This window comes from Bos taurus, chromosome 28, assembly GCF_002263795.3.
Source record: "Bos taurus isolate L1 Dominette 01449 registration number 42190680 breed Hereford chromosome 28, ARS-UCD2.0, whole genome shotgun sequence".
NCBI classification, from domain to species: domain Eukaryota; kingdom Metazoa; phylum Chordata; class Mammalia; order Artiodactyla; family Bovidae; genus Bos; species Bos taurus.
In genome coordinates, this window is record NC_037355.1 from 29072138 (window position 1) to 29092386 (window position 20249).

Below are 20249 nucleotides of genomic sequence, written 5' to 3' on the forward strand. Positions count from 1 at the left end.
CCAAAAGCAAATGCTTAATGGCTCTTAAATAGCTGAAAAGATGCTCAACCTCTCTAATAAGAGAAATGCAAATTAAAACCACAATAACTGCTAATCTGATGAAGTAAATGTACAGATCAAAAGTCTGACAAGCATCACACTTAAAGATGGTATATAAATCAGTACAAGTCTACAGATCTCACCTCTAGAAAATATACAAAGACTTCACAACACGAATTTTTGCATAATGTTATCAGCTTCTCCCCTGGTTTTCCCTCTCTCATTCTTAATTTATCTTATACATCTTAAATCCTTTTTTTTTTATGGTGTCTTAGATCCTTCTACAAACCAGATGGAGTTGTGAGAGGGATGAGGAGAGCAATCAGGAGAGTGACAAGGTAGGCTGGATACAGGGAAAGAGGTCTGTTAAAAAAAAGGGGGGGGGGTAGGGAAAGAAGAATGATCCAAAAAAAAACTGGGCGAAAGACAAACAGAAGGGAGCAGGGAGCAAGGAAGAAAGAAACCAGATGGAGTAGGGATACACAGATCTGGTAGGGAGTGAAATAAAATAGGTAACAAAAAGATTCAATTTCATATAAATCAAAGGAGGATAGGGGATGGAAACAACAATGAAATAAGCAAAACTAAGTCAATATAAAATACATCTTTTAAAGTTAATGAAGGTTACAACACTGTAGGAGACTGTACTTGCTAAATCTAATATACCCCAATATGGACTGTCCCATGTGTTCTTTTTACATGACAGGGACATGCTGCTTGAGTGGCAGAATCCGTGTCTATGTTCCTTCCCTCTTGAAGCATGGCAGACATCTATAATGGCCTCAATTAATAAAATAGAGCAGAAGTGATATTATTTGACTTTGGAGCATGGCTAAAAAAATGTCATGTACTGCCTTTTGTGGGAGGATACTTGCTCTTAGAATCCAGTCACCATGCTGTGAGGAAGCCCAGGCCAAAAGTCAGTATTTTGGTCAGCTTTAATCTCAATCTTCAAGGTGACCCCAAGTGCCAGCCATCATGAGACATTCAGAGCAAGAACCATGAATAAAGCCCACTCTCACCACCATGAAAGGTAAAAATCAAATTATTAATTTAAACCTTTCAGTTTTGGCATGATCTGTTATGCAGCAACAGATAACTGGGGCAAATATTATATGATCAAAGCTTGGTTCTTTCTATCTGTATCAATAGATAAACAATTTTTAAAAAGATCATACTGTTTTGAAACTAATGAACAATGTGAGAACGGTTACCCTTGAGGAAAGGGCTTCTAGGGTGCTGTAATGTACTATTTCTTGGTCTGAGTGCCGAATACACTAGATATGTTCACTTTGTGAAAATTTATCAAGTTAATACCTATGATTTGTACACTTTTCTGATACGATCATTTTAACTTTCTTCCTCAGACTGTAGTAAGTACAATCTGAAAAAGTGATAAATGAAAAAAAAATCTTAACCCTCTTTACTCAGTTGTAAGAAACATTCAACTAAGATGTTAAGAGCTAACCAAAGCAAACATCTAAACACATTAAAACAAGTCATGTGATCAAATCCCAACTCAAAATGAAAATTTTAGCTATAACTTACATAAAACAGCCATGTAGCAATTCTATTTCCTGTCCCCAGCTCTTTGAAAGCATCTGGCTCATCTTTCTGTGAATAAAATACAATTCCGTGATGTAAAATTCAGTAATTCAAGTTCTCCACAGGCAACTAAACATCAGTAACATGCTGAACAGTAAGCTAAAAATAGCCCCTAAAGGTTCCTTTGTAATATCCAGTGCACTACATACAAAAGGCTCTCAAGTATTTGTTGACTGTTGATTCAAGCAGTACACTGAATACTTTTGATAAGACCACTGGGGGGCGGAAATTAGTCTATACAATGAAAACCAATATCTACTATCCACAGATTGTTTTAAAAATTAACAACTATAGTTTTAGCTTCCAAACAAGCAAGACATGAGAGACCTTCAGCCCCATTCATTAAATCAATTCTCTGTGGGTAAAAAAAATAACTTTGAGATTTACTTTGAACTCATGATCTATTCAAATATTCACACTGCTACTATTCCTGTCTTTTGACTGTCAGCACTTTAATCTGGCTAGAGAATTTACATCTGGCTATTTAAAGCTAATTAAAATACAGAATAGTCTCTTGGCATTTTCTAAAAAAAAAAAAAAGTATTTTATTTTTCATACAGAAATTTATACACATTCCTTTGTCATATCCTCAATATGTCCCTTAATATCCTTCAAAGGATGAACGACTAAACTGGTATTTCCATACCACAAGAAACTACTCAGCAATAAAGAGAAACACCCTATCAATATGCTCTGCAAAAACATGGATGAATCTCAAGGGAATTATGCTGAGTGAAAAGAAACCATCTTAAAAGGATGCATGCTGTATATAACATTTATGAAATAACAATTATCATAAAGAACAGATTAATGATTACCAGCAGTTAGGGATAGCAGAAGGGTATGTGGAGCGACAGAGTAGTATACAGGGAGTCTGACGTGATGGTGCAGTTATGTACCCTGACCTGTGCTGGTAGTTACACAAAGCTACACGTGTAATAGAACTATACACATATATACACAAGAGCCAGTATAACTGGTGAAACATGAATAAGCTCTGTTGCTTGTGCCAATTTTCTGGTTTTAATAATGAACTATAGTTATGCAAGATGTTAACACTGAAGGGTGCATGGGATCTTCCTGTACATTTTTGGGGGGAAACTTCCTAGGAGTCTAATTATTTCAAAATACAAATCTAAGAAAAAAAGTTTAGTTACATTAATGTCAGAACTTAAACTGTAGTCTTTCACATCATCCAAGATCCTAAGACATTTTTCAGTAATTGAAAATAGAAGGAAAATAGACTAAAAATATATTCTTTGCTAGCCTATACAGAAAATATCTAGGATTTTAGGATTAAGTCAGTCAAGGAATATAACATAATATATTAACAGACTATGTTTTTTTTCCAAAGAATATACTCTTATTTAAAAATGGTAATAGATCAAGAAGTTTATTAGAATACCTGGCACATGTCTTAGAATTCATGTAATTATAATAAAGCTTAAATTAAGATTTGGTAATGACATAATTTATAGCTCAATATGTTAAAATTACTTTTATTTAAAAGGTTAAATACTTAACCAAGAGTACTTGGGCAAGGATGGGTTTTTAACAAACTGCTTTAATATTATTTTTCCTCCAGTCTCCACATCTATTTTTTTTTCCAAAATGTATTCCTGTAACTCCTGCAGATTTACTGGCCAATTCACTACAGCTGTCTCTAATGTTTAATCCACTAAATTTAAGATTTCAAAAAATTTTTCAACCTGAAGATTCTATTTCAGTTAAATCATTGAGAATTTAAAAATAAAATATAAGACAAAAATGAATAAAGTATTGTATAGTTATTTTATATTCTATATCTGATCACTGAGGTATCAACACCCTGGGGCATCTATAGCTGTTGGCAGGCCTATGCTTTCAAACTGCCCAAAGAAGCTCCCCATAATACATCTTACGCAAGCCAGGATGCAAAAGGAAACTCCTGAAGTGTCCTGACTCAAAGCAGATGATTTTCTAGGCCATCCTTTCTTTCTCTGAAGGTGTATGCCTTTAGAGATTTAGGTTTTATGCAGGGATCTCAGGTCAGTAGCATTTATACAGGCCCTCTCATACAGCCGTTAATCTCCAAAGCTCTACATTCCTGGAGGTATACGCCTTCAGCCTCAGCCTTTTTGCTTCCTTTTAACTCTCTAATTTTAGTCTCTAGATTTTCTTTGTTCAGTTTGCCTTTGAGAACTTCCTTTACTTTCCCCAAAGCTCAGTGATGCATTTAAAAGTATCCTAAATTCTTTTCCATGTCTCTAGTTGTTTCTTACTGCTAAAATGTATAGAGCATCTATCCCACCATGCTTCCACAAATGAGCTACAAACCTCTTCCAAAATAAGCTATGAATTTATAATACTAAAATGACAGAATTAACATGTCATGCCTAAGCTTCAGTGGAACTCCTACATTCTCCATTTTTTTTGTTTACTTACCCGTGCAAAATCAAAATGGGGTTCATACTGTCCTCCAACTCCATAATTTGCTACCTGCATGAGAAACAAGGCATGAATAAAAGAACTATCAAGATTACTATTCAAAAAAATCTGAGTCCCATTTTGATCTCTCATATATCACAGTTAGGTACTTCTAAATAAATGAGAAGCAAAGCATTTTTTTTTTAATTAGAGTTTCTAAGAAATCAAGGATGAAAAACTAAGAGCTGTTAAACGCTATTTTAGAATCTTAATTAATATGCTTTTCTTTAGCAAATGTTTGGAGCACATGATTTTCCTAATACATAACAAACTTTGATTTTTAGAATTAGTTTTATAAAATTAGAATTTCACAATTTTTATTATTGTCAGTAAACACTTTCCTTGAGAATTTAAATCAAGATTCATGTTTACCAAAGCCCAAAATACTGGAAAATTCCCAATCTACTTTAATGAAATCCCCTTTGGATATGTATTTTTTCCCTACTTAAGTAAAAAAAGAGAAGAAGTTAACACCAATTTAATTATTCCTGTTGGAAGGCCCTGACAACTTCATCTGGATGTGACAAATGTCCCAGTGAGAAGCAACAAAAGAAAGTAAGAAAAATATTTGGTCTGAGTTCATGGTCCAGATTTCTTAGTTAAAATACAGCATATGTAACTTTGGATACAATCAGTTTTCTTGTTTGTAAAATAAAGATAATGTTAACTACCTCTTTTCACCCCAATATGACAAAATGCTAACAAAATTAAAGGAAAATGTGAGCTAAAGAGCACTGTTGATAAAATGAGTACATAATGCTACATAATGCTTCATAATGCTAAAGAGCATTGTTGATAAAATGAGTACATAGTTACAACTTTGCTCACAGCAAAGTCCAAGTCTTATGTAAATTATTATTACTGTGGATAATTTACTTCTTATGTTGTAGATATCTTGGTTTGGATCAGACTATTCAGTCAGAAATATCAAGTAGCCTGAAAGAGCCTGTGATGGTTAGGCAGGTAAGAATAAATACAAATTAGGAAAGAAAAGACACATCATAGCTTTCATTTTTTTAATAATCAAATGAGTACCAAGGAAGTTGTAGATGACCATGGAGTAAATGATAACTTACTTAGGCAAACTTAAATATAGGCAGTCCTGTTTTGCACAGTTCTAAAATGCATACATCACAGATATCATGGTTTAACTAACCATTAACACCAGACCCCCAACAGCACAGTGGACATTTCAGTTACCATGTTACATTAACTGTGAGTAATTATATACAATACCACAGTAATTACTATATATAGTAGCAAATATTGCTACTAGCTCTTCAGTCCACAAATTACTACATAAATAACAGCTACACAACATGACCAATGACCAACCACTTCTTTAAAGTATCAATGATTGGCCACTGCATATCTGTTATTCAGTTCTTGTACAGACAGAAAAGCATACGCCTTATTCTCCAGTAAAAATCTATGTGATGTTTTGCAATAATAGACAATTAGAAGAAATTGTCCAACAAAGGTAACTGCAGCAGAGAAATGGAAAGCAATAATGCTGTAACTGAAATTGAAATCAAACTGAAATGGACTCGGTTCTGGGACAAGATGAGAAAAGATGAGTAGGACCTGAGCTCACCTCTCTCATGATGTGACTGATAAGGGATTAATCTCCAAAATACACAAACAGCTCACACAGCTCAGTATCAAAAAACAAACCCTAACAAAAAATGGGCAGATGATCTAAACAGATGTTTCTCCAAAGAAGACATACAGATGACCAAAAAGCACATGAAAAAAAAAAAGCTCAACATCACTAATTATTAGAGAAATGCAAATCAAAACTATGACGTATCACCTCACAAGGGTCAGAATGACCATCATCAAAAAGTCTAGAAACAAAAAATGCTGGAGAGGGTGTGCAGAAAGGAGACCCTTCCTACACTGCTGGCGGGGATGTAGACTGACAGAGCCACTACAGAGAAGAGTATGGAGGTTCCTTAAAAAAATGGAAAACAGAGCTTCATGTAATTCAGCAATCCCACTCCTGGGCATATATCCAGAGAAAACCGTAATTCTAAAAGACACATGCACCCAGATGTTCTCTGCAGCACTATTTGCAACAGCTAACACCTTTAGGAAGCAACCTAAATGTCCACTGACAGAGGAATAGACAAGGATGTGGAATATACTTATCAACAGACTGTTGCTTAGCCATAAAAAGGAACGAAATAATTCCATTTGCAACAACATAGAGATTGTTATACTAAGTGAAGTAAGTCAGAGAAAGACAAATATCATTTGATCACTTATATGTGGAATCTAAAAAAATGATACAAATGAACTTACAAAACAAAAACCAGACTCAGAGAACAAGCTTATGGTTGGGGGTGGGGGAAAGACTAACGGAAAGGGACAGATAGGGAGTTTGGGATGGACATAAACACACCGCTATATTCAAAATGGATAACCAACAAGGACCAAGATGGGAGGGGAGCTTGGGGGAGAGTGTGTGTGTGCACGTGCTTAGCTGTGTCTGACTCTTTGTGACCCCATGGACTGTAGCCCACCAGGCTCTTTTGTCCATGGAATTTTCCAAGAAAGAATACTGGAATGGGTTGTCATTTCCTACTCTAGGGGATCCTCCCAACCCAGGAACTGAACCCACATCTCCTGCACAGGCAGGCAGATTCTTTACCACTGTGCCATCCTGGGGAGAAGGGATACATGTATATGTATGGCTGAGTCCCTTCACTGTTCACCTAAAACTATCACAACATTGTTAATCAGCTATACTCCAATACAAACTACAAAATTAAAAAAAAAACAAAAACACAAAAAAACAGACTTATGGTTACGAAAGCAGAAAGGTAGCTGCTGCTGAGTCACTTCAGTCATGTCCGACTCTGTGCGACCCCATAGACGGCAGCCCACCAGGCTCCCCCAACCCTGGGATTCTCCAGGCAAGAACACTGGAGTGGGTTGCCATTTCCTTCTCCAATGCATGAAAGTGAAAAGTGAAAGGGAAGTCGCTCAGTCGTGTCCGACCCTCAGCGATAACACAAGGAACTCTACTCAATACTCTGTAATAATCTATAGGGGAAAAGAATCTGAAAAAAAAAATACATATATACAGATATGTATAACTAAATCACTTTGTGGTATGCCTGAAACTAACACAACATTGTAAATCAACTATACTTCAGTATTAAAAAGAAAACTCATGCTGATCCCCCCACAAATCAAACTAAAATGGAGATGAAGAATAAAAGACTGACAAGGAAAATGTTTCCAACTTTTGCTGTTTGAGAAACTCTAGATATGCAGTCAGAGGAATCTGGTGAAGGTCAGAGGAATTTTGTTGGCGATGAACTTATTAACATAAAGAAAGTGATCATGATGAAAAGAATGAAGATATCTTAGAGGAAGTGACTCTGGAAAAAAATCATCAATAAAAGATCTCTCAGAGATATTTAACAACATTAAAAGCAGAAAGGATAAAACACTAAAAGCTGAACCAAACTTAGAAGCAGGACAATTTACCAAGAAAGAGAAAAGATGCTCACTCTGTATCATAAGTTTCACAATGAGAAGAAAGGAAATCACTGTTGATAAGTGCTTAAAGAAGTGAAGTGAAGTTGCTCAGTCGTGTCCGACTCTTTGTAACCCTGTGGACTGTAGCCCACTAGGCTCCCCTGTCCATGGGATTATCCAGGCAAGAACACTGGAGTGGGTTGCCATTTCCTTCTCCAGGGGATCTTCCCAACCCAGGGATCAAACCCAGGTCTCCCGCATTACAGGCAGATGCTTTAACCCCTGAGCCACCAGGAAAGCCCCTAGAGAAGTACTTACAAAGATTTAAAACACTGTAATCCTCAATATCTCTAATATTTTAAATTACTGAGACAATTCAATAGTGAAGACTAGTTTTCAACAAATGATGCTGGGACAATTGCCTATATAACCACATGAAAAGAATGAAGTTGGGCTCTATCTTATATCATATATAAAAATGACTCAAGATGGATCAAAGACCTGAATGTAAGAAATAAAACCATGAAAATTATAGGAAAAAACCACAGGTGTAAATCTTTATGTCCTTGGATTAGGCAATGGTTTCTTAAGACACCTTAAGTAAAAGCAACCAAAAAAAAAAAAAAAAGACTATCAGACTTCATAGAAATTAAAGATTTTTGCTAAAGGACACCATCAAGAAAGTGAAAGACATCCCAGAGAACGGGAGAAAATATTTGCAAATCATATACTTAATATGGGTCCAGTATTCAGAACATAAGAACAACACTTATAACTCAATAAAAGACAACCCCATTAAAAAAAACAGGCAAAGGATTTGAATAGAAATTACTTTCATAGATATAAAAATAACTAATAAGTTCATGAAAAGATACTCAACATCATTAGCAATCAGTTCCGTTCAGTTACTCAATTGTGTCCAACTCTTTGAGACCCATGAACCCCAGCACGCCAGGCCTCCCTGTTCAGCACCAACTCCCAGCGTTTACCCAAACTCATGTCCACTGAGTCGGTGATGCCGTCCAATCATCTCATCCTCTGTCGTCCCCTTCTCCTCCTGCCCTCAATCTTTCCCAGCATCAGGATCTTTTCCAATGAGTCAGTTCTTCGCAGCAGGTGGCCAAAGTATTGGAGTTTCAGCTTCAACATCAGTCCTTCCAATGAACACCCAGGACTGATCTCCTTTAGGATGGACTGGTTGGATCTCTTTGCAGTCCAAGGGACTCTCAAGAGTCTTCTCCAACACCACAGTTCAAAAGCATCAATTCTTCGGCACTCAGCCTTCTTCACAGTCCAACTCTCACATCCATACATGACCACTGGAAAAACCATAGCCTTGACTAGACAGATCTTTTTGGCAAAGTAATGTCTCTGCTTTTTAATATGAGGTCTAGGTTGGTCATGACTTTCCTTCCAAGGAGTAAGCATCTTTTAATTTCATGGCTGCAATCACCATCTGCAGTGATTTTGGAGCCCAAAAAAATAAAGTAAGCCACTGTTTCCTCATCTATTTGCCAAGAAGTGATGGGACCGGATGCCATGATCTTCATTTTCTGAATGTTGAGCTTTAAGCCAACGTTTTCACTCTTTAGTTCCTCTTCACTTTCTGCCATAAGGGTGGTGTCATCTGCATATCTGAGGTTACTGATATTTCTCCTGGCAATCTTGATTCCAGCTTGTGATTCTTCCAGCCCAGCATTTCTCATGATGTACTCTGCATATAAGTTAAATAAGCAAGGTGACAATATACAGCATAGACGTACTCCTTTTCCTATTTGGAACCAGTCTGTTGTTTCGTGTCCAGTTCTAACTGTTGCTTCCTGACCTGCATACAGGTTTCTCAAGAGGCAGGTCAAGTTGTCTGGTATTCCCATCTCTTTCAGAATTTTCCACAATTTATTGTGATCCACACAGTCAAAGGCTTTGCCATAGTCAATAAAGCAGAAATAGATGTTTTTCTGGAACTCTCTTGCTTTTTTGATGATCCAGTGGATGTTGGCAATTTTATTTCTGCCTTTTCTAAAACCAGCTTGAACATCTGGAAGTTCACGGTTCACATATTGCTGAAGCCTGGCTTGGAGAATTTTGAGCATTACTTTACTAGCATGTAAGATGAGTGCAATTGTGCGGTAGTTTGAACATTCTTTGGCATTGCCTTTGGGATTGGAATGAAAACTGCCCTTTTCCAGTCCTGTGGCCACTGCTGAGTTTTCCAAATTTGCTAGCATATTGAGGACGGCACTTTTACAGCATCATCTTTTAAGATTTCAAATAGCTCAACTGGAATTCCATCACCTCCAATAGCTTTGTTTGTAGTGATGCTTCCTTGACTTCGCATTCCAGGATGTCTGGCTCTAGGTGAGTGATCACACCATCATGATCATCTGGTTCATGAAGATCTTTTTTGCACAGTTCTTCTGTGTATTCTTGCCACCTCTTCTTAATATCTTCTGCTTCTGTTAGGTCCATACCTTTCCTGTCCTTTATCGAGCCCATCTTTGCATGAAATGTTCCCTTGGTATCTCTAATTTTCTTGAAGTGATCTCTAGTCTTTCCCATTCTATTGTTTTCCTCTATTTCTTTGCATTGATCATTGAGGAAGGCTTTCTTATCTCTCCTTGCTAGTCTTTGGAACTCTGCATTCAGATGCTTATATCTTTCCTTTTCTCCTTTGGTTTTTGCTTCTCTTCTTTTCAGAGCTATTTGTAAGGCCTCCTCAGACAGCCATTTTGCTTTTTGCATTTCTTTTTCTTGGGGATGGTCTTGATCCCTGTCTCCTGTACAATGTCACGAACCTCCATCCATAGTTCATCAGGCACTCTATCAGATCTAGTCCCTTAAATCTATTTCTCACTTCCACTGTATAATCATAAGGGATTTGATTTAGGTCATACCTGAATGGTCTAGTGGTTTTCCAGGGAAATGCAAATAAAAACCATATGAAATAGCATTTCATACATATTAGAATAAGCTTAATTTAAAAAAATGGGCAAGAACAGGTGTTGGCAAAGATGAGACAAAAATGGAACCCTGTACATTGCCAGTGGAATCGTAAAATCACTTGGCCATTTGGGAAAACAGTTTGTCAGCTCCTTAAATATTAAAGATAACACATGAACCAGCACACTTCCTTTAATAGATATATACCCAAGAGGAATTTAAATGTTATCTGTTCAAAAATTTGTAGACCAATGTTCATAGCATTAGTCATAATATCCAAAGAGTGGAAACAAATGTTCTTCAACTAATAAATAAAATGTGGTATATCCAATGCTATGCTATGCTATGCTAAGTCGCCAATAAGAGAGTACTATTCAGACATGAAAAAGCATGAAGTGCTGATTCATGCTACAACACATATACAGCTTAAAAACATTGTTAAGTAAAATAACCCAAATATATCAAGCCACATATTGTATTACTCCATTTATATGAAATATCTAGAATAGGCAAATTCATAGAAAGTAGAGAAGCAGTCGCCAGGGGCACTAGAGCAGGGGAATGGACAGTGATTACTTAAATGGGGTTTCTTTCGGTGTGATGAAAATAGTGGTGATGATGTACAACCATGTGAATACTAAAATCAGGGTAAATTTTATGGTATATGAATTGAAAACAGAAAGAAAAAATTATTTATGAAAAACAGTGTATTAATAAATATTAGTATTACATATTTTTCATTTCCTTAGAAATTTATACTCAACAGTAAGAGTTTTTAATGTTTTGAGAAAAAATCTTAAAGGTCCCAGAACAATTTCAAGTTTTCCCACTGATTATTAAGATCAGTGTACATGGTTTCAGCCTATATATGCACTTTTACAGTCACAAAGTATGCAAATTGAATACTGTCTGTACAGTGACAGAAAAATCTCATCTGAAGCATCTTTTTAAAAAAATTTTTTTAACTTTTTATTTTGTATTGGAGTATAGCCAATTAATAGTGTTGTGATAATTTGAGATGGATAGCAAAGGGACTCAGCCATGCATATACATGTATCCATTCTCCCCCAAACTCCCCTCCCATCCAGGCTGCCACATAACATTGAGGAGAGTTCTCTATGTGAAGCATCTTTTGAAGAAGTTTAAGAATAATGTGATTACCTACCTGTAATTCCTCTGCTGTGGAGACATCTAGTCCTGTCAGATCTTGGATTCTCATATTAATTCGTGACACCACAGGGTTTTCATAGCCAGACAGCCAGGCACTAAAAACATGAAGAAAATACTAGTTTTATTGATTAAGTTTCAATACATGAAGGCCATTTTAAAAGCCATAATATACAGCCATAATATTATGGCTTTATCTATAATCATTTAGTTGATTTGCTTCTTTGATACGATTTTTACTGATGTTAAAGGATGTTACATTCAACAGTTCGAGGTTGGAAAGGGAAAAAATTAATATCATTTATTACAGAGTTTTCATGAAAACAGGTGGGTTAATGTAAGAAGGCTATAAAGGGCTATCTACACGGAGAATTTCTTGTTAATTTTGAAAAATATATATATATGAAACAAATATATACATCAAACTGAAAACAACTGTTCCTTCTAGGTAAGGTATAGGAACTGGCCAGGGTGGAGATTAGGGATTTTAGCTTGATTTATATAATGCTAATATTTCATAAGGAAAAGAATTCATGTACTGATTGTATAAATAAAAAAGTTTTTAAAAGATACCCAACACACACAGTAGGATGGCTGTAATCAAAAAGATGGACAATAACAAGTGTTGGTGATGACGTGAAGTCACCAGAAGCCTCATATATTGCTGGTAGGAAGGGAAACTAGTGCAGTCACTCTGGAAAACACTTTGGCAATTCCTCAAATTGTTAAACATAGAGTGACCTAGTAATTCCATGCCTAGGTATGTGTATCCAAGAGAAATTAAAATGTGTGTTCATACCAAAACTTGTGCATAAATGTTCACAGTAGCATTGTTAATAGCCAAAAAGTGCAAATAATCCAAATGTCCATCAACTGATGGACAGATACATAAAATGTGATATATCCATAAGATGGATTATTGTGTCATGAAAAGGAAGTACTGATACATGCCACAACACGGATGAACCTTGAAATCATTATGTTAAAGATAAATCAGATACAAAAGGTTACACATTATGATTCTATTTACATGAAATGTCCAGGTAAATCGATAGACAGTAGATTAGTGGTTGCCATTGAAGGGGGAATTAAGGAACGGTTGCTAATGGATACAGGATTTCCTTTTGGGTGGTGAAAATGTTCTGGAATTAGATAATGGTGATGACTGCACAGCTAAAAAGACTGAAAACCACTGAACTGCATACTTTAAAGGATGAATTTTATGGTATGGAAACTATAGTTCAAATTCAACTCTCTCCTTTATGTATGCTTTTTCCCAGTCTAATAGACTTTTTCTTTCTTCGCTCCTCTCACCAAGCTACGGTCCATCATTTCTACAGCATCAGCAATTTTTTTTAGTAGTGCCATGGCTGCAAGACCTTAGTTTCCCAAAAAGGGATTGAACCCATGCCACCTGCAATGGAAGCGTGGCATCCATTGGACCACCAGGGAAGTCCTTCAACAGCATTCTTGATAAAAGCCTAAATTCAACTCTCTGGCAAAAATTCTGAATGAATTTCTTTTCTCCAAGCTTATACCTGTATTACCAAATTCTACTGGAGAAAATAATGAAATAAGGCAAATACATTCCACTAAAAATTCATGAACACTAACTCTAAGTGGGCCTTACCCTCTCCTTTATTCTATATGCCAGCCCACCCATGACTCCCCCTTCACACAGTGGACAACATATCTCCTACTTAGAAGACAAAACAGAAACCATTCAATCTATTCCTGATACACAGTTCATTCTAGTTCATTCCAGTTCCAAGAGGAGATTTCTCTCCATTATCTAAGGCCAATCCTCTGCCTTAGATTCTATTATCTCCTGCCATTTCAGGAATCATGAATCATTGATTAGCCCTTCTCTCTCTTACATAATCAACATCCATTCTCAATTAATTCCTCCCACAGCTTTTAATAGCACTTAAGACTTTCCCATTAAATAAGCAAAATTTTCAAATTCTTTCCCTCAATTCTTTCTCTCTCCAGCTACCAACTTCTTTCTCCTCCCTCTTCAAGTCAACCTTTTCACAGACTCCTCACTTCTCAATCCATTCCAATCTAGATTTAATCTCTATCACTCCATCGAAACTGCTCTTGCTAACATCACTCATAATCCTGCTGTTATTAAATCAAACAAGATTTTCTGATTTTTCTCACAGTTATTTGCTCTTTTAGTAACATTTCACAATGTTCATCCCTCTTGAAACTCTTCTCCTCACTCAAGCAATCTCCAGGTATTCCTTGCTTACTTAACTCTTTAGCCTGAAGTCTCCTGTTCTCAAGAACACCTTCACTTTTACCATTTTAGCAAATTATCACTTTCACTTTATAGTTTTAAAATTATAAAAGCTTGTTATAGTCAACATTATAATATGCCTGTTTATTTAACAAGACTATAACAAATGCTTGTTATAGTCAACAAATGGTTCTGGGACACAGGATAACCATGTGCAAAAGAAAAGATGAACCCCCTACCTCATTCACATTATAATAAAAAAAAAAACTAACTCAGAAGGGATTAGAGATCTAAATATAAGAGCTAAAACTACAAAGCTTTTTGGAAAAAAAACACGATGTATATCTCTGTGACCTTAGTCATTGTTTTAGCTATGACCTCAAAAGTACAAAGAACAACAACAAACAGGACATCATCAAAATAAGCAGTATTTCAAAAGACATGAACTTCAGAACAGCATTATTCATAATAGCCAAAAAGCAGAAATAACCCAAATATCTATCAAAAGATAGATAAAATGTGGCATATCTATACAAAAGGATATTGCTCAACCATACCCTGAAAACATGCTAAGCAAAAGAGGCCGGACACTAAAAGGTCACGTTTATGATTCCATTTACACAAAACATTCAGGATAGGCAAATCTATTAAAAACAGAGAGTAGATTAGTGGTCGCCAAGGGTTGGACAGGTAGGGGGTAAGGATTGGATAGTTATGGCTGAGGAGTGTAAAACTTCCCTTTGGGGTAATGAAAATGTTCTAAAATTAATTGCGGTGATGGAGGCACAATTCTCTAACTATACTAAAAACCACTGACTTATACCCTTCAAATGGGTGAACCGTATGGTTTATAGTTCAATAAAGCTGTTTTGGGGGCACACCAAGCAGCTTGCAGGATCTTAGTTCTCCAACCAAGGGCTGAACCCATGCCTCCTGCATTGGAAGCTAGAAGTCTTAACCACTGGACTGCAAGGCAAGTCCCTCAATAAAGGTATTTTTAAAAGAAATACTTATTATAAAAATTTCAAAGAGTATAAAAGTACATCCCTTTCCTAGTCTCAAAACACTATTAACCAATAGATATATATCCTCTCAATAGCTTTTCCCTGTGTGTAAACAAACTTACTGAGAGAATTAAAAAAAAAAAAATCCACCCTTCAACCTTACACCTTAATATACACATATACTTTTTTCTCCCTAAAAATACTTCTGACATATTTCCTAGTTAATACACATAATGCTACCTCATTTTTAAAAAAATTATTGTGGTAAAAAATATACAACATAAAATTAACCATTTTAATCACTTTTAAGAGTGCAATTCAGGGGTGTTAAATACATTCACAAAGTTGCACAAGCATCACCACTCTCTATTTCCAAACCTTTTTCTCCATCCCACACTGAAATTCTGTATACTCTGAAACAACAATTTGCCATTTCCTTCTCCTCCCAGGCCTGGGTAACCTCTAGTCCACTTTTTCTCTGTATGAATTTGCCTATTCTAGATACCTTCTGTAAGTGGAGTCATATCATATTTGTCCTTTTATGCCTGGCTTATTTCACTTAGTATAATATCCTCAAAGTTCATCCATGTTATAGCATGTATCAGAATTTCAATCCTTCTAAAGGTTGAATACAGTCCATAATTTGTTTATACCACATTTTATTTATCCATTCATCCACAAATGGATGCTTGGATTGCCTCTACCTGTTGACTATCATGAATAAGGCTGTTATGAACATGGATGTACAAGTAATCGGTTTGAGACCTCTTTTCAATTTGGGGGGATATATACCTAGAAGTGGAATTTCTAGATCATATCATAATCCCATGTTCGACTTTGTGAGGAACTGCCAGCCTGTTTTCCACAGCAACTATACCACTTTACATTTCAATTTGTTACCTTTTTTAAATTACTGCTTTTTATTTTTAATATTAAAATATCTTTAATTCCAAGATGACCACAAAGGTCTATCAATAAAGCACTGGTTAAAAAAGGTTGTTTCTAATTTTTCTCTGTTACAAACAATATTGTAACAAACTTATGCATACCTTTTGCATACTTCTGCAAATATCTCTGTAGGATAATTTCCTAGATGTGGAAATACTACATGAGTTTTACATTTTGATAAATGATATCAAATTGCCCTCCAAAAATATTTGTGACTTATACTTCTATCAACTGTTTATGAGTACCCATTTCATAAAATCCTTGACAGTATAAATCTTTTTAATCTTTGCCAATCTTAGAGGCAAAAATATTTTAATTGTTTAAATTTTTTAAAAGTTTTAATTTGTACTTCTTGCTATATCATAAACTATCTTAATAGAAGGCTTAGAAATTAAGCCTTAGATGAGACACAGTCACTGATAACCACAGCTTTAAAAGAAACTGCTATAGTCACTGGAGAGGAAAATGAGTTCTACATAGGAGGTTATTTCACTTAATATGACTTTTATATGAAACCTCTCTAAAATATAGTAAGATTCTCCAAAGCTGGAGAACACATTTAAAACATTTTACTCATCCCATCCTTAAAAGTATTACTGCTAATCTGTCTTCAGGAACATTATCGTAGACTTATTGGATAGTTGAAATTAGCTGAGTTGTTTTAACACTACTAAAAATGACAAGACAATGATACTGTAATATGTTAACTGTCTGTTCTTTAGGATCTCGAAGTCTTACTCCTACATTAAATTAAATAATCAGATATCAATATTCTTCTAGTACTCAGTGCTTTAACTGAGTTAGAATGTTAAATTATAGCATTTACTGTAACCTGGAAAAAAAATCATTTGAAGAACATTCTCTATCTTTTGTACAATTATAATTGAAAACGTCAACTAAGTTATACAGTGTTTTTTCCACAAAACATAGTTTAGCGCTAGGAGAAAAACAGAAGTCTTTTTATGTGTCCTCTTTTTCCATTAGATAACCCAAAATATATTTCTTTTGGTCTTAATGACAGGAACCTGAGAGTTAAGTTGTACATGCAGAGTAACATTAACATTTTTTTCATTTCTAATGAGTTTCTGCTATAAAAAAAAGTTCATTATCCTTTTACTATATACTTTAAAAAATATCACTGGAATGCTTTATTTAAGTAAGAAGAAACAGTCTCACGTTGCATGACTATATTTCTAATACTAAGGAATGCATGCTCAAGTAAACAAACACCATCACTTTGGAGGTTTTTAAGTGAAAGTGCTCAGTCATGTCCAACTCTTTGAAACCCCAAGGACCGTACAGTTCGTGGAATTCTCCAGTCCACAATACTGGGGTGGGTAGCCTTTCCCTTCTCCGGGGGATCTTCCCAACCCAGGGATCAAACCCAGGTGTCCTGCACTGCAGGCAGATTCTTTACCCGCTGAACCACAAGGGAAGGTTAAGATTGTTACAAAACTGCCAAAAGAAAACATGATTAATGTAATCTGCATACCACTACGTGATTTTTTTGCAAAGGCAAAATATAATTCAGGGCACAAAGTGCCAGTTACAGAGGGCAAAACTTTCAATAACTCTTCCATAAGTGCTTCACAATTAACAAAGAAAGACTAATCATCTAGAGGTGGAATTTATCCAGTCCCTTTGGTTCTCTGTGGGACAATTATACAATAACACTATAGATCCATCTGGATCTATCCATTTATCTCAATCTGAGAAGGACTGTTCTAGCCAATAGAAGGGGATGTTGTTGTTACAAGCTATGCAAATTAAAAAAAAAATTTGGTATCACTCAAAGCTATTTACATTGGCCTCTAAACTAAAAATATTAATACATTTTTACACTCCATTTGCTCCTTTTTAACATGGGGTAAATTAAATCTTAAGCATAATAAAATATCATATTATAGGATATCTGTACTTCAAAGTAAAAAATGAAATCACTTCCAAGAAGTGATATTGATTCCACCAGAATTAAAGAAGCTTTCTCTACCACACTCAATAAACTGTTTATTTGCATATATTACTTTAACTGGACTTACAAACTCACGTAACTGTCTTCTCAGAGTATACGTCTGAATGTGTGTGTGCATATGTGTGCTCAGTCACTCAATTGTATCCAATTCTTGGTGACCCCACGGACTGTAGCTCACCAGGCTCCTCTGTGCATGAAATTTTCTAGGCGAGAATACTGGAGCGGGTTGCCATTTCCTTCTCCAGGGGATCTTCCCGACCCAGGGATCAAACCTGTGTCTCTTGTATCTCCTGCATTGACAAATGGATTCTTTTATCACTGCACCACCTATAACTGAATGATTACCTCTCAAAAACTAAAATTCCATTACTTTGATTTAGCCAAACTATTAGCTTCTCCAGTAACAAGCTGAAGTGGAGTGGTGGTAAAGAATCTGCCTGCCAATGCAGGAGACACAGGTTCAATCCCTGAGTTGGGAAGATCCCCTGGAGAAGGAAATGGCAACCCATTCCAGTATTCTTGCCTGGAAAATTTCATGGAGAGAGGAGCCTGATGGCTACAGTCCACGAGGTTGCAAAGAGTCAGACACAGTTGAGTGCACACACACACACAGTAAAATTTTAGTTTGTTTTTTTTTGTAATACTGGAAAGACAAAAAATGATTTGCCAAAAGTTCACAGGTAGTCAATAGAGTAAACATTTTGTTTTTTAAACAGTAATGGATTTCTACACATACTCTGCCCAAAGAAAATTCTATTTGCTAGAAGATGAACATATTCTTACTTCCACAGATGATGATACAATCACTTAGAAATGTCTCAGAATACAGGTATTTCAAATTCCCTTCTGACTCTTTCAAAATACAGATGTTCCCAGAGAAAAGGGGACCTCTTTAACTGACATCAGTACAAACAAACTTTTTCTGCTATTTTTGCATTGGAGATGCCTTCTTCAGAGGTATAAAATATGAAAGTGAAGTCACTCAGTCGTGTCTGACTCTTTGCGACCCCATGGACTGTAGCCTACCAGGCTCCTCGGTCCATGGGATTTTCCAGACATGAATATTGGAGTGGGTTGCCATTTCCTTCTCCAGCAATAAAATATGAAGGAAACATAAAACACTCATTTATTTCACTTGTGAAATCTCCAAATTTCAGATTCACAGTGATGGGTAGAAAATGTCTCAATAGATATTAAATTTTCAAAATAGCAAAAACTTTTTATTTGTTAAAATATGAAATGTATTGGACATTTCAAGGAGCAAATTCCTTCCTTAACTGTTTAGACCTCTCACATAAAGATTTTATTTTTTAAAGGACTGATGAAAATTTTTCCTTTAGAGTAAAAATGAGAACCACTGTGCTATGGAATTCTTTTTTTACTAGGTTGTTTTGAACACAAACACACACTCACACTGCATTCTTTGCCAAGTCTGCATGAATTTACTGTGGTGTTATTCAGTCTTTCAATGTGTCTAATGTTACTGGCCAAGTATCTTCTACTGTTAATATAATATAAAGTATGGCTGTGCCTTTCTCAAACATCCAGAGCTATGAAATTATAGTATTTTCAAAAATAAGCTCAAAATGTTTAGAAATATTTAGCTCCAAAGAGGGGAAAAAAAGGTTTGGATCACCTTTCCAAAAGTAATTTGACTTTTGTAAGAGTCCAGTGGCTCTGTGGGCTGAATATTTTGTTCAAAAGTCCACTGTATATATAGAAAATTTCCAAAAATGACTTTAAAAACACTAAGTTCATAAAATTTTGTTTTAAATGCTTCCTAAAAACATCAAAATCTGGAGAATTTAGATACTTACTAGTTTTATGACAGTTAAAAAAAAAAGCCTAAAACCATGTAATAGTCTCTGATAAAACATATAATGGATTTAGTTATCTTTTTAAAAATAGATGAGTTCATTTTTTAGACATGAAAAGGTTCTATAAATGGAAATTTAGCTTACTTAACTACAAATCAGGGTTAATTATTATACAATGCACAGAAGCATTACAATCATGGTTTAACATGTCTATCCAAATTATTTACTGTAAATCCTTACCTTGTATTAGTGTTAACAAACATCAAAATCACACTGCAGGAATGTGATTAGGGGTAAGGGGATAGCTAGCAGTATAGGACAGACAGTTAGTATACCAGAATACATGTGTGGGGATGCTGAAGGCTAATACATAACACAAAGCTTTGCCTTAAAAAAGTAATTAAGAAAACAAATCAATGCATTCTGTATAGTCTTTATAGCACTTCTGCTATGACTTACAGAGAAATGCTATTTTTTGTTTGACTGCCTCCTAAATTAGTTGTTAAAAATCTATATACTCCTTTGCAGTTTTTAGCTGACAAATGAAAATTTTCATCCCA

The 20249-nt window shown here is 35.5% G+C and overlaps 1 protein-coding gene across 8 annotated transcripts in view; it reads right to left on the minus strand.

Moving 5' to 3' along the window:
* The window catches only part of P4HA1 (prolyl 4-hydroxylase subunit alpha 1), a 100219-nt gene that overhangs the window by 5033 nt on the left and 74937 nt on the right, over window positions 1-20249 (minus strand). For 7 of the 8 annotated variants that reach the window (XM_059882509.1, XM_059882511.1, XM_059882514.1 and 4 more), the window contains 3 exons: window positions 11701-11804; window positions 4069-4118; window positions 1588-1653 (listed from right to left, as the gene is read on the minus strand). In XM_059882509.1, coding sequence (XP_059738492.1) covers window positions 1588-1653; window positions 4069-4118; window positions 11701-11804 — 220 coding nt within the window. 8 annotated transcript variants of the gene reach the window in all.